Source organism: Epinephelus moara, chromosome 14, assembly GCF_006386435.1.
Source record: "Epinephelus moara isolate mb chromosome 14, YSFRI_EMoa_1.0, whole genome shotgun sequence".
Classification (NCBI taxonomy): domain Eukaryota; kingdom Metazoa; phylum Chordata; class Actinopteri; order Perciformes; family Serranidae; genus Epinephelus; species Epinephelus moara.
Window position 1 is genome coordinate 26243124 of NC_065519.1, and position 26630 is coordinate 26269753.

Sequence of the window (26630 nt, forward strand, 5' to 3'; positions counted from 1 at the left end):
CAGTTATGTCTATTTATAAGTAGTACATTGAGAGAAATGAAAGAAGAAGAAGAAACAAGTGAAATTCCTTCTGTGTGTACACATACCTGGGCAATAAAGGGAATTCTGATACTGATAATGTGATTTTATCCTCTTTTCTTGAAGCCCTTGTCCTTGGAGAAGCTGCAAAAGCCTAAAATGTAGATGATGAGTTGATTTATTGATTAGTGAATGAACAGAAAATTAGTTAATTAACTACTGCTAATTGAACTGCTTTAATAATTAATGAATTGTTATTTTTTTAGGCAAAAAATGCCCCAGAATCACCACGTTATAATCCTCAAATATGAATATTTGCTTGTTTTCTCTTACGATTTGGTTGTTTGCTGGACAAACCAAGCAGTTTGGATATGAAAGCCTGGGCTTTGGGATATTCTGATGGGCATTTTTACTTTTTTCCTGATATTTTATATTAATAAATATATATATGTATATATATATATATATATATAATCAGCTCATTTATCAATGATGAAAATAATTGTCCCGCTCTTTCTCCTGCTCTCCATGCTTTTATATATATTGAATTGTGTTTACCTGTTTCAAACACCAAGGGGCGCTTGGGAGCCACTACAACAAGCAGACCCCAGCCTCATGTTATCAAACCTCTATTGTATTAAAGAAGGTGGAATCGATAGGTGCCTGTTATAGACTGAAGATAGGAGCCAGTCTTTAAGTTTACAGTAGGACAGTGCACTCAAGCTTGTATTTGGTTAGGTAGTAGTTTGGGACTTGATAAAACGAAACCCCTCTTTTTACAATGCAAAAGCTTGCTCTCAGACGAAGAAGAAATGATATGTAATGCATATTGGAAGGTGAAATAATACGTAAAAATGAACAAAAATAACCCCCAGTGTAAGTGCAAGGTGTAAGGGTTATAAACAAGGAGGCGTATTCCTATAAAGTGACCACTCCTCTCTGTCAGACAGCGCTTCCGTGTTTACACACCCACAAAAAAAAACAGGACACTAGCGGCCGTTGGTCGAATGTTTACCGAGCAGGCATAGAGTGGTGGTGAGGAAAGTGACAGTCACTGGAGCCTTGGTGTATGGTGAAACACAGGTGATTTCAGCTTCCACGGTTGCATTTTACAGCGGAATGTTCACTCGAAGGGGGCATGGAGACGTCAAGAAATCTACACAGAAAGTTCTGGACCCAAAGAAGGATGTACTGACCCGGCTCAAACACCTCCGGTCACTGTTAGGTGAGTGAAATGTCACCGGGCTTTTTGATGCTGCATCGCCGAGGCTTAGCTAGCCGAAGCTAGCTAGCTGGCATCAGCCGACTGCTAACGTCAAACAAGGCGTCAGGTTAGCTGGCTGGCTGTCACTGCGGTGACTAATGCACGCTAACCGACAGGTAGCATAAATTAGCAATATAAACCACCTTCGCTGTTTGAAGTGTTTGTCACTCTCCGCCTGTTTTATTTTATTTTTCACGCGCTAATATCGCACAAGTCGCACAGTGATACGGCATGGATGCTAGCTAATGAGAGCTAGCTCCCCTTGCGGCTAACTAACGTTAGCCAGCCGATGCTAACTGATGCTGCCTTGTCAGTACATCTGTCGTTGAGGAGCAGACCACCACAACATTTGTTGTCATGTAGTCCCGTGTCATTCTGGCTGCTTTTACTTAAGTGGTAATTGCAGCTCTCTGCCTTGACACATCAAAAACATTAGTCTGCATTTATATATTTTGCCTGAAGTGAGAATAGAGCTTTCCTTTAGCAGGTTGCCAGGTTGAGCTGCTATTAAGTAACTCTATCACAGACATTTGATTTGAAAAACATAAAAAAAATGTACACTTGAAGTCCTTTTGCTAAGTTGGACAGGAAGTTCAGGATTTATGACAGTCATAAAACTGTTGTGTGGCTGTTGTTCCTTCACTGTCATAATCTGACAGGATGAAGAGATGAATTTGCCCTGTGGTAGCCTGACTTGTGCTGCACATCAGAGTTTTGCATTACACATAATGGAGCCTATTTCCAATCCACTTTCATGGTTTCTTTCATTGATCAATGATCCTGATGCTCTAGAGTGCCCATATAGTGGATTACTTTGCTCCTGTGAGGCTAAATTGCAAAACGTGGAAGTAGAAGGCAGAAGACACCCAAGTTAAATAGTTTATGTCCACTGTGTTTTGCTGAACTTTTTGAGTCCACATGATTCAAAAACAGCTTAAACAATAGATATGTGTTTTAGACTCTATAGTAGGATAATTCCAGTTTTATTTTAGGTATGCAAATACCTGATTAGACCTATTCTGTCACATCCAAGATGCCCTTCATGGTACTGGGGACTGTAGCATGTACTTATACACATCCTCTATCCTCATTGTATCAGAGACAAAACGAGGTCAGTGGGTACTTTGGGAAAGTGTGAAGAGGAGGAAAGTTGTCAGGAGGGAATTGCGAGCTATGGAGGAAAACTGCAATGGATTCATTATAAGTGCAACGTATTGTGTGATGTGCTGCTTTTCTCCAGGATTTCAGTCAAAGTAGGTCACCTGTGCTCAGGTTTGTGCTCTGGAACCAAAGAGTTTATATCTTGTAAGGATAAATGTCTCGTTATTGCAGTTTAATATTTTGTCTCAACAGCTTGCCATATATTTGTACTTACACTATAATGCAGTACCTACAGGTGAAATTAATATTCTGATAATTATTACTCCTTTATGTCTACTGAAATGTTTTTTGATATTTATCAAAGTATTCAAAATAACAGGGTTTACAGTCAAAAAAATATGTGATATAATATGATTCCTAAACGTATAAGATTGCTTACTATGAAGACATGAGAACTGTGTACCACATTAATTTGGCCCAGCCTTACTTGATGAACCATTAGGCACTTTTTGGCAAAGCTTGACAGCAAAGGTATGTCTGCAGCAACAGTGGACATCAGTGGAAAGGAAGCATCACTCTGAGAACAAGGTGACTTTGAGATGATTAGGATTTGAACCATTTGTTTTTACTGGTGCATGCTTGCATCAGACAAGTATGCACGAGTCATAGCTGTATGTTTGCTGCTTTATTGATTTCTGCACAGTGGCACAACTGTGACAGCCAGAATCAGCTTCATAGTTTCCAGAAGCTTGAGCAAAACCGTTGTAAGTTAACATGGTTATATCTTTCTGCTATCATTGCACACCTTCAATGTCAAGGCTAGTACAACCAAAGTGGAGGTCAATACCGAGCTCTGCGTGTCTTCTGTGTTTTTCTTTCCCCTCATGTGCAGTTGAAGATAAGGCTGGTCTGTTTTTCCAGCAGCTGATACAAGGGCCTGCATGTTGATGTCCCCCCAACCTCCCTGATTTCATGGTGCTTTCAGCTAAGGAAGGACTTCCTCTTGGTGTTGCTGCTTCCTGTGTGGACAGGAAAGAGTGATGAGAGATGGGGTGCTGTGGTGGACAGGACAGGGACTTTTGGGAATATAGCTGGCTTCATGTAATTTGCTAAAAGCATTTTGTGTTTTTGTGAGTCACACAAATATCATATTGCAAGAGTAGCATTAACCCAAGATGAAAACTAAGGCTGTCAGGCCTCATAACCCTAATATGATGGTTGTAAAATGTCAACAGCTATGGTGGATTTCAGTAACATTCGCACGTCTATCATATCCCTGCAATTGCAGATACTTTTAATTATATGTCTCTGAAATTCAAAGTTTAAGTGTCCCACCAATATTCATACAAAACTTAAGCATTACTGGCAGCTTGTTGATCTTGGGGATCACTCTAAATTCAGGCTAAACCGAATTTAAGTCAAATATGTTGTGTGTCTCATTAACTTTGTGGCGTAGTAGTACTGAGACCAGAAATCTGTTATAAACCAGCTTGTTGAAACTCATCGTAGTATCAGTGGTATTGGAGTTGAAAGGACAGTCTGTGGTCTGGGCTATTTTCAGAGTGGCCCTGTATTGGTTTTCTGCTCACTGAGCAGATCTGTGGGATAGAGTGTGAAAGCTGCTGCATGTTAATTTGCTGGTCATGCCTGGCTGGATTTGGCTGAGGTTGTTAATTACAGGAGCCCAACAAACCACCTGATCATTCACTGCTTCTCTCAGTGGAGGCACAAACGACTCTTTTCCTGTTCAAAGTCATTCTTAATCTCGATCCCAACTCAGTCTGCATTTGTTGTTGCATACAACTGCCCCGATTCCTCCAAAAATAAGCCTGAAGTGGATGGTCAAAATTCTTGGAATAATGTTGGAAATCTGTCTTTAATTTTGATTGTACATAGGAGTGTTTGTCAGGGGAGAATATACTCATCGATTGCTGAAGGAAATTTTTTCACTTGCTCTTGCCACAGAGAGGTCAGAGAAGCAGGTCAGCCAGAGATCAGTCAGTGCTGCTGGAGCTAGTAGTGATTCAGTATTCTCTGCTATCATGAGGGCTTCAGCATGGGCTCTCTGGTTTAAAAACAATAACTACATCACATAATCTGAATAGAACAAATTACATCACCAGAAGGTATTGTTTGTCTCCTTTTGTTCCCTTCAGCTGCCATAAACAAGCTCAGCTTGAGCCTGTTGATGAACTGCATGAGAACAAAAGTGACTATGTGTAAGTGTTGATAGTGACAACAGTTAGGTGTGTTTGTGACTGTAGGTGTGTGTGTGTAGTCAAATGTGACATTTTTTCCTCTCTGCACTCATCTTTAGAAGAAATGAACTGTAAACTACATGTGACAAATAGAATTGATTCATTGATTGACTGAGGGTTATAAGAGGGAATCACAAGTTGAAGCACTTGAGGAAACAATGAACACAACACTGGAAAGGCTCTTAACAAGGTGGCTGAAGTAAAGGCTGAGATCACTCGACTTCTGATTCCCCCCCTTTTTGTATAACACTCAGGTCAGACTTGTGAATAATTTCAGCCTCTTACCATCTTTTATCCCACACTATGTAGGCATGATCTCGACACTTGAGGGCTTTTCTCCAAGTGTTATAACCACCAGAGTAAGCAATCACAAATGGCTTTTAAACTTTTTAGGGACTTGAGACTTTTTATCTTATTTCTTCACAGGCTATCGCACACTGAAGATGACTGAAGTTTAGTCTGTATACTGCTGTGATGAAGGATAAAAATCCACAAGTTTCTGTGCTCTAATAGATACGCTATATTATCATTATAGTTTTCAATTTTGCAGTGTACTCTTTCACAATGAAAACACAGGGCCCATAAATCATAGAGGCTTAATGAAGCTTTTTGATAGTGATGAGCACAAATAGACTCAGAAAAATAATCCATACAAATTAATTTTAATGACACCATTGACCAAACTATAAAACAACCCTGATTATAAGACAGACATGCAGCATTTGAAGCAGTTTGCGACTTCCTTTCATAGAGTGCAAAAAACATTAATTAGAAAATCTTTAGTGACACTTCTAATAGCTGTTAAGGCAAGCTCGTCTGCCGTTGCTGTTAGGCGACACTAGACGGCCATTAACAGGTCTTTGTCTCATGTCTCCTATTACGATAACAGCTTTTGTCATTATGCTCCTAGCATTTAGCATCTTAGCTGTTGCCCTTAGCTTAAAATCTGCAGAGCTGATTAGGAAGAAGATTTGGTAGAAGAAATGAAGAATGAGCAACAGAATCAGCTGCCATAAACTTTAATTTATGGAGAAACGGAAAGTTGTAAGATTTTAGCGTAGATTATAGATGGCTAAAAATAACTTTTAATGAACTAAATTCAGGTTACCTTTCCAAATATACCACCCAGTCCCAAGCTGTGATACACTGGCAGTATCAGTCAGGCTCTACTTGAGATAGGGAATCTGGGTTTGCCTGCAAAACAATGTATATTTTGTCAACATCCACAATTACTCATGAAGCTTTTATATTGGCACATCATAGAAAATGCTTAGAATATGTTGTTGTTCAATGCTAACAAAATAATTTAGGATCAGTAACTGAAATACTCAGGTACATATTTTAGCCTCATAAAGATACAAATGTAGAGAAAGAAGAACTTGAAATTCTCTGACTGAAAGCTCCCCAATTAAAAAGATTTTTGCACAGATGTGAGTGAGCAGGTGCTTTTTACTTTCAGCTTTTTTTTTAAAAAAAAAAAAAAAAAAAAAAAAAAAAAAAGACCTGTGAGAGTACCCTGTATGCGAAAAGTCATGGTAATAGAGATAGCAGAACAGCGGCTAGCTACCTAACCAGGCAGCTCTGCTGTGTATAACAAGACACTTGTCAGGAAACAGGTGCATGCAGAGACTAGTATAGTCACTGGAGGTAATAGGTGACAGCTTCTTTGCACTTGTTTTGCAGTCAGATTTAAAAACCTGTTCAGTGAACTGGTTTGACAAATAGCTGCAGGTGTTGAAAATAAAAGGGGAACATTAATTTTACTATTGATACCGTAAATTCCTCTCCTTTCTTTTGTTATTCCTGCTATTAAGGTAGCATGTGTGAAGCTTCCTCTAAACTGGTGCCACTGTCAAGATAAGCATTTGGCAGTCTAAATAAGTCCTGTGCTGCGATCCCATTAGAATTGCAAAGTATGGCATGATAAAACAGAGCGGTTAGCTTTTGCACATATATTACCTCTTAGTGTCTGGTGGGATGTTAGTGGTGTTGTGTGGATGCTGCAGTGTGGTCAGTAACTGGTTTCGTTGGTTAACGAATGATGCAGAAATGTCATTATTGGTGTGGTGTGAGGATTGCTGTGGTATCTGTTTTTCAAAGCATCAGAGGGCCAGCTGAATCATTTATTGACCGTCCCCATATGCCATCAAAGAGCAGACTCTAATGGTCTGGAGCTTTGCATGGCATATACATGAATGTATTTTAATGTCTTGTGTCTGTCCTCATGGTACTTGTATATAAAAAGTCATAATTAACTATTTTTAGACTTTTGCTACAAAGTGCGTTAATAATTTTACCTAGTATTGTCTTTATTTATCGCGAGCCACTGTTTCTGGAAGAGGTTCAGAACAAACTAGTGATAGATGTACTTGTTTTTTCAGGTTACATGTCTCAACACATGACTTCTAAAAGCATTTCATGAACCTCTAGGATGTTCTAAAACTGTTTCTGTTTTCAGTCTGCGGTATTACTGTTACTTGTGTTCAGGGTTTCCTTAAACCACACTTGTTCAGATATGATATAAATCACATGGTGTTGAATGAAAAGGCTTTTTCTTTTATCTGCTGGCCTGCCAGAGAGCCAGAGATAGGAACACACCAGTTCTCTGTGTTCTGCAGTGGATGATATCTGTGCGATTTTTACACAGCACACAAAAAACCTGTTTGTCCAGTTACACTGTTTACCTGTCCTGCTTTTATAATAGCCAAACCTAACTCGAGACCTGCCGTTAACTGTGACGTTACCTGTTATCAAGGCTTGATTTCAAAGTGGATTTGTATTTTATGTTGCCTTTCTGAATGTCCAAGCTCTCGCTAATCTGATGTGGATTTCCAGGTTTAAAGCCAAAAGAAAATAAACACTTAGCTTTGGCTTACAGTATGAGCAGATTGCTACACAGAATTGTTGAAGAGCAAATTTTAGGTTGGCAAGCTTAGTAAAATACTCTGTGATTAATAAATATCTCTATATACACTTGATTGTTTTTTTTCCAGGTATAGCCCTTGTCTTTTCTTAATGTGCTCCCTTCTTTAAGCCCTCTAGCAGTTACATTTGTCATGTAAAGCACAGTGAGGCATCAGCTGAAGTTGAATGACCCTCGTAGCTAATAAATGAAAGTGTTGCTATAACATTTTGGTTTAATTGTAAGTGGATGAAGGGTGGCGGACGCCAACAGACTCAACAAACTGATCCGCAAGGCCAGTTACGTTGTGGGAACGGAGTGTGACTCTCTGATGGTGGTGTCAGAGAGGAGGATGCTGTCTAAGCTACGAACTATCTTGGACAATGTCTCACACCCACTCCACCATGTGCTGGTCAGGCACAAGAGTACTTTCAGTGGGAGGCTCATACCACCAAGATGTACCACTGAGCGCCACAGGCCTGTGGCCATCAAACTGTACAACTCCTCCCTCTGAGTGGCCCTGAGACTTTTTCACACACTGCAATAATTTAATTTAACTTGTGCAATAACCCCATTCATCCTGACTGTATATATTCTGTTTGTGTAAATAATCTTGTTCATTTTACAATATATATATTTATTTACGTTTATGTTTGTTAATAATTCCTGTTTATTTAACTATATATTTGTTAATACTATTGTTTAAATTTATTATATTTTCACGTATCTTTCCTCTCTTGCAAGGAGCACCTGTAACATAAATAATTTCCCCTCTGGGATCAATAAAGTATTTCTGATTCTGATTCTGATTCTGAAAACATGGAGTTAGTGGAGAGTCAATAATATAGGTAAAATGTTGGTTGCTTTGTTAGATATTTTGTTTTCCTAAGAAACCGGGATTATTGCCAGTACATTAATTATGGATGATATTTTTCATTCTCTGTCTGATAAAAATAAAATGCTTCAGGTCTTCCCTTCTTTTGGCTACCAGCTGTTTGCTTTTAGCATTTTAAATGAAAAGACAACAGCCTCAAGATTCAACTATAGTATAACTTCTCATTTTAGAATTGGAGTTTGTTGCACACCTGCAGTGTCGTGTGACCTTGCTTGCATGGTGGTAAATTGTGGCATTTTCTACCTTTTGCTGGAAGGGAAGACAAATTAGGGAACAAGGAAGATAGTACTACTCTGCGTGCATTGAAACCAAATTGTTTGGTGTCCATCTTCAGTCAGTTTTTGTCTGCCCTCCGGCTGAGGAAAGGCAAAGTACGGAAGGACTGACTACAGGGAAACAAAGGTAACCTCTGTGTCGATAAAGATAAGGATTTTAGTGCTACCTGAGCAGAAATAGTGAAAGTTGGTAGTTTAGCAGCTCTTCAGTACTAAGCTGCCGAGATAAGCCACTTGCTAATGTGTGAGCTCAGACTGGGATAAGGTCAGGCTTTGCCAGTTCTACCATGACTCTTTCACACTGTGCTCTGTGTAGACCCCATAGTCCCCAATCTGTTACACAGCTAGACAGGCTGCAAGTTGAGAGGCATTCATGCAGTGTTTGGCACACTGGCGTCATAATGAAATTATATGCATCATAACTGTCGTGATTGCAGGGAAAAGGCCCCTTTTCATATTGGTTACATTTCTTGGATTTGTTTGTATGTAGCTGTAGTTTGTTCTGAATCATAAACAATATGATGACGCTTTGCTGTAGCATTTTATCCTGAGCTTCACATTACTTCTGCAGGGCCATTACAAGCCTATTGACATTTTAAATAAGGTTTATTTATCACTGACTGGCATACCTTATGTGAATTGTATATTAAATGAGCTGCATGCTTTGCTTCATTGCTCTATGCCTGGCAGTATGTTAATCATTCTCTGTGAATACCTTGCTCAGAGGAGATGATGCATTGCATGGTCAAGCCTGTTATTAATATTTTCTCTTGACAAGCTATGGCACCTGGAAATCAGCGAGCCCATTGCAGGCTTACATGGCTGTTAGTCCATAACGTCCACAGTTGCGCAATGCTGCAAACTGAAAGCTTTAGAAGCGAAACCAATCCATGGAAGATGAGTGTCTTGTCATTACTGATAGAGAAAACTAAGTGAATTGGCTCCAATCGACCCCCTGATAAGGAACATCAATTTGGCCCAGTGAGTGCTGAATTATGATTGACATCTCTAGACTGGCACAGCTTGGAGCACATTCAACAGCATTAGAAGCAGATGGGTGTTATCAAGGCCTCGAATAAGGCTCATGCAGCCTGCTATTGTAGCTGTAAATTGTGTCATGTGACAGACCTGCCCTCCTCAGCTGGTTTCAACAGATTTATGATTGAACTCCTCTTAACTATGGTCAAATATCAACCTCCTGACCCATTAGTCAGAAAGAGCTGTCTGCAGCTGATCTGTTTGTTTTTCTCCATAGCATTCTTTCTTGTCTCCTCTGTGGCCAAAGAAAACATGATGACAGACAACATTTGAAATACAATATAGCATGTAAATGTCCACAACATACATTTAAGAAATAATTTTGTTCCTTGTATTTCCTTGAAAGTTAAGGAAACATTGAAAGAGAAAACTTAAACAAAACATAGGAAAGGATGTACGCAGCTAAAATGTGGCTTGTGTAGCTTTCTTTCTCTAAAAACGGATATGATTAAAATCCAAAACCTGTAGTGAGGACAAGTATGATTTTGGGACCAGTTAAAGCACTGCCTCTGTCAGTGTGCCTTTTGGGGTCTCCCTCCTACATATCCCCAAATGATTCACAAAAACAAAATCCCAAAAGAAAACACCTTTCTTATCTTCCAAATGATTAGTCTCTTGCAGTCTCTTTAAATTGGTTCTTTTTTGTTTGTTGACAACCATTTAGGGAGGAAGGCGCCATCTATGGTGCATCCATCAGCTCCCACATTAGCTACCACCCCCGCATCTCTTCTACTATGCGTTGGCATCCTCTAGGCATCCCTCTGCCTGGGCTCTTAAAGAGTCCTCTGTGTCTGATCTGAGCACACTGCCAAAGAAACATATCAGTCTTTTCTCTCTCCTCATCTCCTCTCTGGCAAGAATATAGTGCACCTGCAGTGTTAGCTAGCCCAGAGCTAATGCAAATGAGCGCATGTCTGATCAAAGGCCTGGTTAAACTGCTTTTTGAGTATGACATGGCATATTAATGATTCTGCTTCAGGTGGTATAAAAGGCATACATTGTTTTGCCAGAGGGTTAAATATGGTTTGACACAACCTTTGAACATTAAATGTCACTACTTATTATCACATGTGTTGTGTGCTGATTAAGTTTGAATAGGGAGCTGCAGGCAGAGTAGCCAGTTTGGTTTTGAGTGTGTAAATATACTATAGGCTTCAGTTGACTGGATGACCTTCACCCGTTTGGCTAACAACCCTATGTGTACACTCTCTTAGTGCTCGCTGGGTAAACCCAGTTTAACATCAGTTCATTAGAATAGCAAGCAACAGAAGGAGACAGTAATTATTCAGTTAAAGCTTAAAGAGGACCTATTATGCTCATTTTCATGTTCATACTTGTTCTAGTGGAAACTCTGAATACATGTTTACATGTTTAAAGCCACTACAAGGAACTTTTAACTGGATATGCAAAAGTCTCTCGTTTCTGCTGATGTCTGTGCGTGACCTACAACAGCAAATGAGACCATCAGTGTGAAGATAAGCTATTTCTATATAGTGTATATCCATACCTTTAGGAAACTGTGTACGGGTCTGTCCCAGGTTGCTTCCAGGACAAAGCGATTTACGGCACTCAGACGGCACACGTCATCTTACCTAGCTGCTTACATTTATAGTGACTCTTATAAATAGTCGCTATTCCTCCTCCTCGACCCGACGTCCGCGGGGAGTTAAAATAGCAGCAATCATCGGGTAAAAGTTCTGTGAAAGCACTGGACTCACCAACAGTCAGCCACGTCTCAGTCACACAGAGAAAATCCAATCCTCGGGAAGTCAGGAAATCCTTCAGGATAAACGTTTTGTTCGCTAGCGATCTAGCATTTACCAGCCCAATCCTGGCAGGAGCCGGCGGGTCCACGGCGTTAGCTGTCCGGGGAGCCACACACAGAGGCCGCAGGTTGCGCAGATTCACCCCGCGCCAGCGGGGACGAGGAGAGCAGGGGCCGCGGGGCTGGAACACCTCATCCGGGCCGACGACAGGTACCAGCCAGGCGTCGACAGGGTCCAGCGAGTGCCGAGAAATAAAGAGGCGAGGCACCGCTCCATACTCAGTCCAAGAAGCCGTGGAAGTGCTCGCCAAACAGGCCTTCAGCCTTACCAGCCGACCGCTGCGTTTACCCCGGCGGCGGTGGCGCTTACGCCGGAGAGGTGGAGCTGGGGCGCGGCAGAGGTGAGCTGGGATCCCCGATAGGAGCGGGGGCAAAGTTTTCCCGTCTTGTTGTTTCATTCATCCCCAGAACAAACACATGCGCGAGCCAGGTAAGCGTCTTTACGACAATACGCGCTAGAGCTCATGGGAAATGTTGGCTTCATTCCAGCAAAACACTACCACTTTTGTCCAAAGTGTCGCCAAAATCAACTCAAAATGAAAGTTCCTTGTGGGGGCTTTAACAGTCAGAAAAACAGGACTTATCGTATTGTTTGTGCTGGCACACCTGTATTTATCCTTTGTCTGAGGCGCTCTCTTAACGTCTGTCTCTTATAAGTCTCTTCCCGAAAAGCTCAGTCTGCCCCTTGATTGGTCATCATTTCCGAGTCTTGTGCATCACTATGGAGCTGCATCATTACTAAGCTGGTTGTGCCCTAAGTAGGTGGAGTCTGCACACCATTAGACAGGTATCATGGCCGACAGATCAGCCTGATGTGCCACTAAAGTTCAGCAGCGAGAGCAATGTATACGTCACTACAACCTCATGGCTCATACAAACACAATTACGACAACGTAGATTGATGATACAGAGAACTGACGAATGACGCATAAAACGCAAAGATTACTGTCCATGCAGGCAATTATTTTTCAAATAAGCCAATAGGCCAACGTTGTTGTTTGTTTTGTAGGCTGGCAGTTATGTGGTTTCTGTCACTGGCTGACAAATGGCACTCCATTTAAACAGCTTGGCAGCACTGAAATGGAGCGGATCCTTTGTCTCTCAGGCCTCCAGGAAGTGGGCCGGGCTTTGAAGCCAATTTACGTAGTGGCCAAACAGTGAAAATACAACTTCCAGGTCAGTCACTTGATGCCTGTGGGTCCAAAAATACTTTTTTTCCAAGACTTGTGTTGTAAAAGAGACGTCTGTATACCAGTTAATACAGTTTTTTGAGCGTCACAACCCCTGTAAAAAGACTCGTTGGACTATTGGGATTTGATACATTTAGTCTGACAACACTTAAACAGTCTAGAAGAGCCGCACAATTAAATCACTTTATCCCCATTTAGGTTGGCGGAGGGTTGAGCCGGCCGGCACAAGTTTGTAGTGCACTTGCAGTATGGGTCCCATGATGTGTTACATCTAGGTAATTTTATACCCAAGAAGTCAAAATTTGTTGGCGTCGTGCCACTGAGCACCTTTCAGAGAAATGAACAGGGCCCCAACTTCAACACTATATCCAGTTCTCCTTGTACATCCATGATGTCACTGCACTGTCAATGCAGCTGTGGAATGACTAATGAAAAATGGCGGTCCTTTCTACTGTGAGAAATCCCCAATAGAAGCTTCATAACACAACAACACAACCTGACATGCTCTAGCAGGAATATGATCTTAATCAGGAAGAAATCTGCGACCAAGATTGCTTGTTCCCTGGCATTAGCAGTTAGCATTTAGCTTTACGAAGCAATGTAGGCTATATAATGTAAACACTGGCAGTATAGTGTACCTGGAGCAAATGACCATAAAAAGAAATCTGTCACAAGCTGACATGATCTTGTAGCTAAAGCAGAAACAATACATTGGAAACAGTCTTCAGAGCAATCTGAAGCCTGAGGGTTTTGATCACAGGAATTACTTTTACATATGTTTACCTCATTATTTGAAACTTTGGCCATTTGGTTTAAAACTTGAATATGAACATCTAACATTGTAACATTATATGACAAAAAAAGGAAAGCATGAAAGGCTCCCTTTATTTTGTTGCTGCTTTGCCTACGAGATGGATATTGTCCCATTGTGGTTATATTAGATGGAGTTATATGATACTGTGGGACTCAGCAGTTTAATCCACCCTTTCACCCTTGGCCTCGGAAGTCACAGTGAGACACAGGGTGACCCTTGGTGACATGGTGACATCTGAAATATCCAAATTCTGTTCATCCAGCAAAAGGCTGGAAAATAATGGCATGATCTTTGCACTGGCATTTGGGTGTGATATTTTCCTGTAGAGATTTTATGGAAATGACATTAAGTTTAAAACATCTGCTTCCGTAGAACAGTTTGAGAAGATGCTGTGTTTTTCTGCCCTTCAAAATATTACATTCTGGCCCTCAGCTCTGACTGTATGGTATTATTTTTTAACTGGTCCTGTCACATGGGGTTGGGACATCTGCACATCCTTGAAAGCTAACAGGAAACATATCACAATGGAGAACAGTGTCATCCATCCCAAACCTGCCATGGCTGGTCTGTTTGGCATGTGTTTATTAATTCCACTAGAGAAGATCGCAGGTCTCTGCATCATTAAGTTATCACTGTCAGCAGTATCCAGACCATTGTTCATACAGTTTTTGGTCAGTTAACAATAAGGCTGACTCAATGATCCCCTTGCAAAATAGCCAGTTTACTGTAATTTGGGCAGCTGATTGGCAATACCTGAGTATTTAGCTTCAGTCAATAAGATGTAGAATTACAAGGATAGCATTGGGGCAACAACTGACCCTTGGTTTATTTTGTTACTGAGCTTGGCTGGGTTTTGTTAGCACCCCTCTCTTTTCCCTTTTATTAGTTCTTTAGCACTCTCCCTTGTACAAGAAGTGCTATTATGTGTGAATCACATCAGTGAGTGTTGGCGTTAACTTTGCTTCCTCAAACAGAGGGGTTCTGAAAACGAGAGCCAAGCTATCGGCTCATTCAGCTGCAGTCACCAGTGTTAAGACACATGGTTTCCTCCCACTATAACAGCCCTGTGTGATCACAGCTCTCCACAGCTGCTGTTCATCCAGCACTCTTTTCCTGTCTTTGACATGAGAGTCTCACAGACGAAGGGGTGTCTTTTGAAGGACACAGTTATCTTGTTCAGTTCAGAAGATACATTGTCATCCCCTGCATTCCCAGGGCCCGGAGAACAGGTTCTGTCTCTTTCTGTCTGCACGCTGTTGTTACCTGAGAAGCCAGTGAAGCCCATTGAGTGAAGAGCCTTGCTGGATAATGCAGTTCACAATGCTGACAACCACTGTGCAACTTCATCTTTTCAGCCAAACATTTTTTTACTAACAAAAAGTAGGACTTAAATGTGCACTCAGCAGTTCTAATCCAATACACTTTTTTGACAAATTAAGCGAATATCTTGTCAAGGTTCACTAGCAGTCTGTTGTGTGTGCACTAAAAGCAAATCTGGTGCTCATACACAGCCCTGGCTCTGTAAATGGGAAACAAACAAAGTGGCTCAGACAGAGCCACACAATACTATTCCAGCCAACAGCAACAGGGAGCTATCGTGTCCGTGCACAAGACCGGGGAAAGGCCCTGGATGTTTGAAGAGGAAGGGCTAGTCAATATGGAGAAAATCAAATATCAGAGTATTTCTGACCAAATACCTCAATATTGATATTACGGCTGTATTGTAAGATTGACTGTTGGTGTTTTTACAATACATTTACACAATGAGATTTTTGATTAATACTTATCAGTGATGTGGATATAATGATTAAATGAATAAAGGCTAATAATAGAACAGCTGAAACACTCTTTAGAACGTTCATAAAATGACATCACTTTACTGTAACGCAGCCTTTAAAACCAGGTAAAGACAACACTTACAATACTCTCAATATTACGATATCCAGAATCTAAGAGGATATCTAGTCTCATATCCTGATATTGATATAATATCGATATATTACCCGGCCCTACCAAAGAGCGGGGGAAGAAAAAGTGAACATGTACTCTTCGTGTTAATAGTTAATGACACAGTATGCCATCAGACAGTTCGTACAGAATTCTTAATTAATTTCTTAACGTTGTTATAATTGACATTGCTTTCGCACAGCATACTAGTACACCCTCCTCAGGTGAATCAGAGGTGATAACCAAAAGGCCAGACTTATTCAGCCTGACAATGATAGTGTAATTATCATATTCTTGGGTTGAACTCACATGATTGCAAGGATGATGTATTTTATTATGTTTGATCCAATATTTTAGCACATACAAGACATGCTAAAATGTGTTTGATACATATTGTCTGTATAAACAATTAGTGAGCATCAAATTCTCATTTATGGCTTTGCTCATGCATGAGAATTAATGCTCAGCGTTGACCCTTTGACATACTTTATACAGCCTGTACAGAAATCTGTTGCTACAGGTAGACCTTGAATTTTAGACTTTGACTGTCTTTGTCTGAATTTTACTACTGGGAGGCTCATCAGTCTTGTGAGCCTTTTACAAGATGGTTCGCGTCCACCTGAGATTCTTGCTCCTGTCAGAGGGCTTTTATTTATTTATTTTTTTTATTGTCTTCTCCCCCCTTCAGGCATCTTCCTCTATCCGTCATGCTCCAGTAACTGTTTAGGCGTATTTGAGCAGATGGGGAGCAGTGAGTCTGAAGGCTGGGGAGCGCAAGATGATGGCCCTGTGACATTAAGCATGACATATGAAATTGACCCAACAACCCCCACATCAGCTCCACACACATGCAACAATATTTAAATTAGAGCTGCATAACTCATTTAAAGACTTCTGTTATTTTCCCCCTCTGTTCTTTATCTCTCTCATGCACACATGTGCACCATTTGCACAGATCAGACCTGTTTCATATTAAGAAATGTTATTTTTTGATTGTTTAATTAGACATGTTCAAATCTTAACTTACCTTAAGGAAAGACTTTAATACTGGTCTAATTATAGGACACAGTCCAAAGCTACCCTTTGTCTGTTGTCTGGGGGATATGCTGAATGCGAGAGTATTAAACAAGTCGGCTTAAATTTGGTTGAAACCTGTTTCATTTGAACAGTAGCCAACTTACTGACATGCATAATAAACATGCTGATGCTGTCTAAACAATAACACACGTACACTGACCCTTGCACCCTCCAAATTTAGTTTCAGTGCAGATCCTCTCCTTTGCTCTCTGTTGTTTTCCAGAAATTTCAGGCTAACCAGCATTCAGGAAACCCTCCCAACAGAATAAACATTGTTAAGCAACTGAACAACGTGATGGGCCAAGACTGCAGCGTCCTCAGTCCCCAACCCTCGGGTAGTGGCCTGGATCACATTTCTGGTCTTGAATAACAGCATATAAAGGCCCAAATACAGTAGATTTATTGCAGTCACATGCCTTTTTAGGTTTGCAGCTGAGAATGAATGTGCAGGGCAATTGTGGATTGTCTAGAAACAAACAAAAACAGAATCCCTTTGTACCCTTAAAGTGACACATTTAGCAATAAAGTAATAGTTTTTTTGGCTTTGAGATGTGTTTGTGTGGGTATAAGCTCTAATCCATTCTGTACACGGGACTGCACATCTCCAGTATAATGGTCAATGGGTTTTTCATGCAGGAGCGTTGTTTTGGTACAGCTGAGCAGTATATCATTCCAGCTACCTATACTGAACACAAGCCAGCTAGGTTAGCTGATGCTGCCAGAGAAACCAATGCTAACAACAGAAGGTAGAAACCAGTTCTAAGCAGTGTTTCTGTAACAAAACACCATATTAATGGTGTATACATTACAAACTTCTCCGGCAGGCACAAGTCAGACTAAATATTTGTTACAGCAGTGGTGTTGCTTCACCACTGCCAAGCAGACTTTCCCTATATCCACAGCCTCTGGTGTTGGCTGTTGCAATCTCGTGCCAGAAGGGAGAATTGCTGAATGTACTTCTCACTGGCTGCAAAACTAAGATTCTGCATGGACAATAATTTCTCCTATGTGTAGGATTTAGGGGGGGTTATTGGAAGAAATGGAATATAATATCTTAAGTGTGTTTTCTGAAAATAAGAATTGTCATGTCTCTTAGAATGAGCCGTATATGGTAAATGGACCAGTATTTACATAGCGTCTTTCTACCCATCCGTCCACTCAAAGCACGTTTTACACTACGAGTCACATTTACCCATTCACACACACATTCATACACTGATGGCCGAGGCTAACATACAAGATGCCACCTGCTACTCAGTTTTTTTAACACACCCACACACCGATGGAAGCATCATCGGGAGCAATTTGGGGTTCAGTATCTTGCTCAACGATACTTCGACATGCAGGCTGGAGGAGCCGGGGATCGAACCACTGATCTTCCGATTCTACCTCTGAGCTACAGCCGCCCCATGTCAACATAGGGAGGGGGTCTTCATCCACAGAGTCAACCATGTTGCACCACCATGTTTCTTCAGAAAAAAAATGGTGAGATCACATCGAGTTATCAAAGAAAAAAGGTCAGCATACAGTAGCAGGTGCTTGGCTAGTGGCCCATCACTGATGAGCCAAACACCGTTTGATTTCTGATTTTTAATGTGATACTGCTTTATTCATTGTTCAGTGGTTTAAATCACATGGTCTGTTTGTTTTGGGGAGGAGGAGACCTCTGTAGATAATTTGGCTCCTGGTTAAACTTCCTGAACAATGACCACTGAAGGAATTCTAACCAGGAGATCATGCTTGGAACATGGGAGAAGTTATAACTCGCAATCTGCAGACCTCACTGACAGATGCCACTAAATCCTACACACTGTTCTTTTAATGTTTTCCATGAGGTTCCCAGTGTGTGTGAGGTTGTGCATTTATGTGTGTCAGTATTTGTGCTTAAATGAGCTTTGAGCAGGTGTGATTAGCTTAATGCCAAGAGCAAGGAGCATTTAATGAAGTGTTGCCTTCTCTGAAGGATTGAGTTTGCTCATTGGAAGTGTTCTTTTCCTCTTTTGTGTGCAAGACACAAAGTGGAATTCTTTGTTTTAGAGATTTGTGTGTTTTTCAGTGTAGAATTGGTCTGTGGCTGTCTGTGAGTCTTCAGAAAAGATACACATTTTGTATTGATTGCTTTTATGCACATCTGGATCCAGCTCATAGTTTTGTATTGGACCTCTTCACTTTTAGACAGCCACTTTGCATCCCCAGCCTCATCTTGTTGTCTTGGTGGTTTGTTCTCCATTAAGGCTGAAAACTAAATGGCTGTCTTGCCTTCAACTTGATCTTCCAATCATGCATCTTTATTATCTTTGCTTTAATCTCAGGGCAAAGATAAGTCATCTGAGTCTTTGTCACACACCACATAATTCCACCACTCCCCATGAGCTGGACTGCTTCTGGGAGTCTTCCAGTTTGCCATGTGGTAGAGGGAGAATTGCAACAGAAGGTGATCCTTAATTGCTGTTATTATGCCAGGACTCCTCCTGGCCTATATTTGATTATTCAGACCAGGCCTATCTCATTACCAAAGTTGTATAAGTATGGCATATGATAGGGGTTCATTATGTGTAGAATTTGAGATTTTGTCAGTGCTAGTCTGTTTGTGACTGTACACATGTACCACCTATTTCCCTCATTAACTTTTGTAGCCTGAGCTCGCGTGGCCTTCAACTTACCTCAGCCTGGCCTTGAGCCAAACCGTCCCTCTCCATCTGCAAAAGACCACATGAAATAATCCTCAAAATCCTCCTAACAGAGATGAGAAACTAAAATCCTAAATGGTGACTGAAAGCATTTTGAGAAAAATCAGAATTGTCCTGCAGGCTGGAACACCAGCATATATTTACTGAGTATATTGCTTTGGCTTTTGCTAAAAGTGTAGAAAATCCTAGGAATGTAAAACACTCCTCGTCAGTGGTAATTGGTGTATATTGTAGAGCAGTGTATAGGTCTGCAGCAGAGAGTGGAATAATGTCAATATAAAAGTTGAACATAAGTTCAGTAGCACATTGCTGCGAGATCCTGTTCAAGAGTGTTTGTCTTTGTACATGAAATCTTGAATTATGCTTCTTTTTCAGCCTCAAACAGTAAACATTATAGATGAATCATTTATACTATGTCACATCATCAACAGAAAAGAGATGTTTTAGAAATCTCTGCGTTGAGTCAGGGATTATGAAATGATGAGATTGGGAGGCAACGTTGTTTCTCAACACCTCCAAAAAGCCTGTCATCATCATTCCACTAATGATAACAGGTGAGGGGTAGTGGAGTTACGCAGGACAAGGAAGTGAAGCAATTTGGCTTGATGTAAAACAGATGTAGTGTGCAAAATGGGGAAACAAGTGGAAAGTCCTCTGTGCAGCAGTGATGTTAAACTGTCACTTTTGAATTAAAGACAGCTTGAAATTAAAGATGCATACTCGCAGGGCTGCTCAGAAGCATTCAGGTAGCTCAAAATAAACTGGTACAGGATTTGTAGTGACAGTTTGGTTCAATTTTTCTCTACATCAAATCAGTGCGATCAAAGTTTTGGATAGCTGTTGTTGGAGAAAACAAACAGAAATTGTGAGACAGAATATCATCAGCAAAAATGATACTATAACCAAACAGTTTAGCATCATTTATTTTTATTTTTTTACATGACCTTGGATTATTGTATTGTATCATTAATAGTGTTGCTTCAAGATCAAACGGCAACCTCCAGGGCTGAAACATGAAGTCTAAATTACGTGCCCAAAACTGCAGTTTCGTGAATACCCACTTGAGGCTGGCTCCAGAAGCGAGTCAATCCCAATAGACCCCCATGCTTCAAATACCCAACTTTACAGCACAAATAAACATGTTTACAGCCTGGTACAGTCTGTACCAAACAACTATACGGGGGTGAATTTTTTTATAACACACCCGTTTATATTTTATTAAGGCATAAAATTACACATTAAAGTAAGGATGGACCGCTTTGAGTGACAGGCTGTCCGCCAATAGGGTCCCCAGCTTCTCAGATCCACCCATCGCTTCTCCACAGTGCTAGCCTCTCACCCAAACATGGTCACTTCTGATTCCAAAAAAAAATCAAGATGGCGATGGCCGAAATGCCAAACCCGAGGCTTCAAAACAGGAGCCTACAAACCACTATTAGTACTGTATACACACTGAACCGTCATGATACGGGGGTCAAGGTCCAGTGCGTGCAGTCAGTCAATGGAGAGAGAGTTGTGTATAAGAATAGGATGGTGTATCGGCATTGCGCGATGGCTGTGGAGTCTGCAAATGGAAACATATCCAACATGCCAATGCACATTTAATTGCATCACCCAGATCTGCTGATCACCAGGATGTTGAATGTTCAGGTGCTTTGAATGTTTACATTTAGTCATGGTGGAACTACTTGAAACACACTTTATTTTTTATTATTCTATTCATTTTGTATTTTCAGTTTTGTAGCACCAGAGATACTTCTCAGTTTTATAGACTGTTATGACCTGTTGCCTTCTGGGAAAGAGTTTGTGCGGTGTTTGCACAGTGTAACACAGAAGTGTTTGAAATGTTCCTTATTTTTAAAATGACAATAGTTTACCAAAGTTGCCAGAGGGCAAATGCTGCCTCAGTCCCCAGCAAAAGGATTGTGTCTTGCTTTGACACTTGTCATTGACTGTGTTTCCCTTTTTTTCCACAGATATCATTGACAAGAGTGAACTGAAGGCATTCTTCGAAAGCAACTGTTCTCAGATTTATTTTATCTTCTATGAAAATTTCATTACACTGGAAAGCAACTTAAAACAAAAAGGTGAGTGCAAGCTTTTTTTCTTTTTGCACACTCACTAGTTGACCACCACCCTAGATGGTGGTTCAATAATTAACCCTCTCCCTGCTCTTTATGGTATGCATTACAACAAGGGTTTATTTCTCTCTGCCCTGCATTTACAGAACAATGAGCATAAAGCCCATACAGTAGCAGTTTCCTATATCTGATATAATTCTGTGTGTTAAAGCTTGACTCCAGCACTGTTGGGGGTAGGGGGTTAATTCCCTTTGGGTGTATGCTCTCAAGGTAGTACAAGTTCCTTTTTGAATAAGTGTTCATAGAACAGCCTGTATTATAGTTACATTATTGATGAGGCTAATGCAGTCTAGCTCCTAGTTATGTGTTTAAAAACCTAAGTACTTTCCTTGTGTTTCAGGGAACAAATCTCAAAGGGAGGAGCTGGACTCTATCCTCTTTATTTTTGAAGTAAGTCACCTGCCTTTCTCTATGTTACTGTCTCCATCTCTGATTTCCACTGATAACTGCTACAGCCTCAACCTGTTTACTGCTGAACTCTGGGGCGGGACCATAGTTTCCATGGTGCCATGCTTCATGCAACTGTGGCTACTTCCTGAATTTGCCTTTAACAGCCTAGAAATCATTTGTGTGCAGTTGAGAAGAGGTCTTTTCTCAACCATTTCCCAGCCTTCGACAGGTTGTGGGGGAACTTTCAGTTCATTCCTTGGTTTTAAAACCTAGGTGTGTATGCAAATCAGAGGAGGTATGTCTTGTGTCTGTGTATACAGTGCATTGTTGGCTCTATGGCCCCTCCCTCTGTTTTTCTGAACACTCTTGCGTTGCACATGCAGGTTAAAGTCCCCTACCTTGTTTTCCCACCTGACTGCGAAGGCAGCTCCAGTTTCCAATACAAACAGCCAGCTCTCCAGTTACATTTGCTCAGGGCAGGGCTGTAAGGATGGCAGCAGATCAAAAAATGAGAGGGCAGTCTGTTTGTCCCTCTTCATACAGTATGTCTTGTCCTAGTTTTCTCTGATCACCTGGGAGAACTGTAAAGGAGTGTTCCTTGCATTCAGTCCAATATAGATTCAGTCATTCCAGTGCAGAAAACACAGAGAGGGATCTCTAACTTTGGATTCAGGCCAGCTAACTAATTTGTTTGGTAAAGTAGCATCAGGCCAGACATTGCTGTTATCTGTCTTTAGCTATGGATTCCTAATTTGCTAGTCAGGCATATCTAGTACAACTCTGACCTTTATTTTCGTGTTATCACGTTACATCTTTTTTAGTTCCGTCTGGGTGATGCATCTGCTGTTGCTAGACTCAATTGTTCAGGTTTGTAATATATGGCCCCCTTAGCTAGTTGTTGGGAAGATGATCAAAATAAAGATAAAAAATTATTAAGAAAGAAAAGAAAACAACACAGGCTTTTTCCATAGGTACTTTTGGCCGCACCGAGTCAAAGCATGCTGTGTTGACTTGCGTTTCCATCACCAGTTTAAAAGCTCCAAGTTGAGAGATGAATCATCTGGAGAATTTTGTCAAAGCACACCTGACCACCTCTAAGCTAGTTGTGGCTGGATGGGCATTGTTATCACTCAGGGACGTTTCTGTGACATGCTCTGTTTTTCAAGCAGTAAGCAGTAGATGCCAAGTAAAATTGTAACAACATCCTGTTGAAGTCGGAATCCGTGTAATTTCAGGAATGAAACCAGATTAAATCACTTTCTGAAAATGGATGATAAGAAGCTGGCTAACAACAACTGTTGCGCAGGGCAGTAGAAAAGGGCGCTGCTTCTAAAGGTCATCAGCTCAAGACAAGCATGTCATCAGTTAAAGACGCACCTATAAGTGTGCAGCCTTGTTATATGGAGATGCAAATCCCTGCCGCCCTGGGCTGATACCCTGAGTTAAATCTAGTCAAGCCAAGCCAGCACGTGTATAGAAAAGGCCTCTGACACACCAGATGTCCCTCTAGTTTTCTCCACTGCTCACTAAGAGACACTCCCTGCCTGTCCGCACACATCCAGTGATCTAACCTGTAAATAAAGCCTGGATTCATGCCTCCTACATATTTATGGAGTCATCCTTTATAAAAAAAAAAAACAACTAATATTGAAAGCAGCTTAACCCTCATTTGTCCCCTTTTAGCCCCTGCCTGTGACGACGTGTGCTTTTACCCATGCACTGAGAAGATAAGCTTGCGTTGAGTGGTGTGTACAGGGCAGATACAGGGTCGCTTTGATCCAGAGCTCTGCTCCACTCTGCAGACTTTCTCTTTACACCACGTTAGATTAGGCATGTTGGATCATATGTGGTCATGAATATGATATCAATGGATACATTTGTACTCACAAACACGCACTGCTAATGTGTATCATATTGTCTCAGAGGTCATATTATGTAACAGAGGGACATGACAAATGTGATAGAAGATACCCTAATACAATTTTTGAGGGAAGTAGATTGTGCATCCTAATCATGTAGTCATTTATAGCATATGTTGAATTCAAATTTGTATCATCGACCCCAATTTCTCAGGATAATTCTTTTTTCAAATGTGTATCATTTGTTTTAGTCACAGAGGTAGCTAGCCAAAACATAAGCCCTAGCAGGCTTTGTCCAGAAAGCCTCAGAGAGGTGTGTAGAGTAGGCTATGAATGGATAATGGCTAAGACAAAAGCCACGTTGCCGCTCTGTGCTTTGCAACACACAAAAGTGCGGTAAGACAGGTTAATAGAAACAACAACACAGCTCAACATTGCTGTCCCTCTTATTCTTTGTTAAAATTTTCCTTGAAAGCCACAGTTATGCCCTCATCTTCCCAGGCACATAGGAAATCTCAATCACCTGTCACTTCTTGCATTCAGATCTGGCTGACCTATACAGTACATGTTTCCTGTGTGTGTGTGTTTGCTTTGAGCTGGCTATGTGGGGATTACTTTGCTGTCATGATGAGGTATGTGACCCTTTTTTCTTGGGTTGCTGTGGGGGGAGTATGATACCCCCATGCTGAGCCTGTTGGAGTAATAGATATCTAAAGGGGGTAATCTTTTGTCCCTCCCCCCTCAAACTCTGCTGCGACACCCCACCACCACCCCCACCCCCACCCCCACACCCACCGCCACCACCAGCCTTCGCCATTCACTTCCAGGATCCCTTTGTGTCTGCTGCCACGAAGGCATCCACCATGGCAGCTTGTGATGCTGCATCAGAACTGACAAGAGATGAGAGACCCGATCTCTGTGAGAATGCAACAACATAACTGAAGATGCTGGATAGAAACGTCCCCCCTAATATTTTACATTAAATATTGCTGTACTGTAGGCTTGAGCTTTTGAACACATAAAACTAGAATTGACCAACAAAATAATTTAGTGTGTTTTATAACTTTCATCCAGTATTCACTGATTAGTATTATCACAGAAGAATGTTCGTTTTTTAAAATAAGAAGTTTGTTTTCATTGACCCAATGTGAAAAAACTGCATTGCCTAAGTTTTCACCCCCCTCCACTATGACACACCTAAATCATCACTGGTGCAGCTAATTGTTTTTAGAAGTCGCATAACAAGTTCAGTGGAGACCTGTGTGTAGTCAAGGTGTGACGAGTGATCGTATGTGGGATACACCTATACATGGAACTGCTTATTTTTCAGTTCCCTGGCAATGGCTACCTCTATGAAAACAATATAACCCCTTCAAGGTGCTGCATGTCCCTCAGACTTTGATAAGGTCAGTCAAGGAAACTGAGTGTCAGCGAGGAATGGGTCGTAGTAAGAGGAAGCCACCGAGAGCAACAGGGCCTGGAAGTCTTGTAAAGGTGGAGAGTTAATAAGAAATCCCTCAAGGGAAATGCAGTGTGTCCTTTGTGTCCTGACATGGCAAAGTTTAGACTTCTCATGTCAGGACTTGAAAACTGCTGCTTGAGATTGGTGTTTATGTGTTTACAGTGTTTTTGAGTTTTGGGGCATCATTACAAGGCAGGCATTCGAGACAACGTCCATGTCAGTTGGATAATTTCTGTCTCCCTGGCACCCATTTACTGTATATAATATTTATTGGAATCAATTAAAATGCATTCTCTCTAATCGTCCCTTACGTCCATTCTGCCAAACAGATAAAGTACGAGCAAATGTACCGTAAGTATGTAGTGAGAGAGGTGCCGAAAAGTTGTCTTTGACGGACACTAATTACGCAGCAGGAGTGCATCTGTGTAATTTCAGGAATGAAACCAGATGAAACCACTTTCCATATTAGAAAGCAGTTTTTGTTGTCACAAGACCAGACTGAGCTTCTCAGGCCTCAAGGGACTCCAGTTTGTTGACGCTCCCGTATAACTGCCATTGACCTCTTACCGTCTGAAAGCAGTTCGATCCCGGTGCCACTGAGGTTGTGGGACAGGTTAAGGGACAGCTGTGGGACCAACAAAATTCATAGGGGAAGTCTGTTCATATCCACTTTCTCTCCAGGATATGACCTCACCATGACCCGTTGTCCGTCATCCGGACCTGACTCAGCATTCTGAATTCCCCTGGTCATCCTCTGTAAAAGCTCCTCGTCTAAATTTAAGGCATGACTTACTGAGTTGCCTTACATGGCTATTTCTGCTCATTACCGCTAGTTAATCATTTTTTAAAGAATAACTGGATTTAACTCAGTTCAGGGGTAATGCAAAGGCTGTTTTTTTCTAGAAAGCTGCAGAAAATCTGAGGCTTTTGACCGATTTACCTTTATTTAACTAAGATGGTCAGTTGAGGTTGAACTCTAAGGAGTGTCTTGGCCAAAATGACAGCACCAAAAACAAAACCAGCACACAAAGTAAGAAGAGGAAAACATTCAGCCAGTTTTGTATCAATGTGGGTAGTATGTGTAAATGAACTATGGTAAACCTACCTCCATCTTACCAACGGCCAGATCACCCTGCTCATCTCCTAGCTCAAATCCGCTGGCTGCCACATTGTTTACATAGTTGTTTTCAAAACGCAAAGCTCGCCATCATCCACCAGCGGGAGCATTTATTGGTCCGGTGTGGGGCAGTGTATTCTGGTAGTTGTAGGTTTTCTTCCTGTTGAGCAAAAGCAAATGCTACAGCCCTTTTCCTCAATTTTCTCTGGTCATGTAGCTCCGATTTCAAAAGTATTTGCATCTTTATAGACCATCTTTCCACCATCAAAATACCTCTTTAAGCACTCTGTATGTATGGTAAGTAATCAGTAAGAAGGTAATTAATAACACCGCGTTGGCGTGTGTCACAAACATCCATCAACTGTCT

General features: G+C 41.2%; 1 protein-coding gene across 7 annotated transcripts in view; it reads left to right on the forward strand.

Annotated features, from left to right (window-relative positions):
• The first annotated feature begins 1021 nt into the window (after window positions 1-1021).
• The window catches only part of ralgapa2 (Ral GTPase activating protein catalytic subunit alpha 2), a 113899-nt gene continuing 88290 nt past the window's right edge, over window positions 1022-26630 (forward strand). For all 7 annotated transcript variants that reach the window (XM_050062709.1, XM_050062712.1, XM_050062710.1 and 4 more), the window contains exons 1-3: window positions 1022-1243; window positions 21271-21381; window positions 21776-21825. In XM_050062709.1, the coding sequence (XP_049918666.1) occupies window positions 1138-1243; window positions 21271-21381; window positions 21776-21825 (267 nt within the window). In that variant the 5' untranslated portion in view covers window positions 1022-1137. The remainder of the gene's footprint in view (window positions 1244-21270; window positions 21382-21775; window positions 21826-26630) is intronic.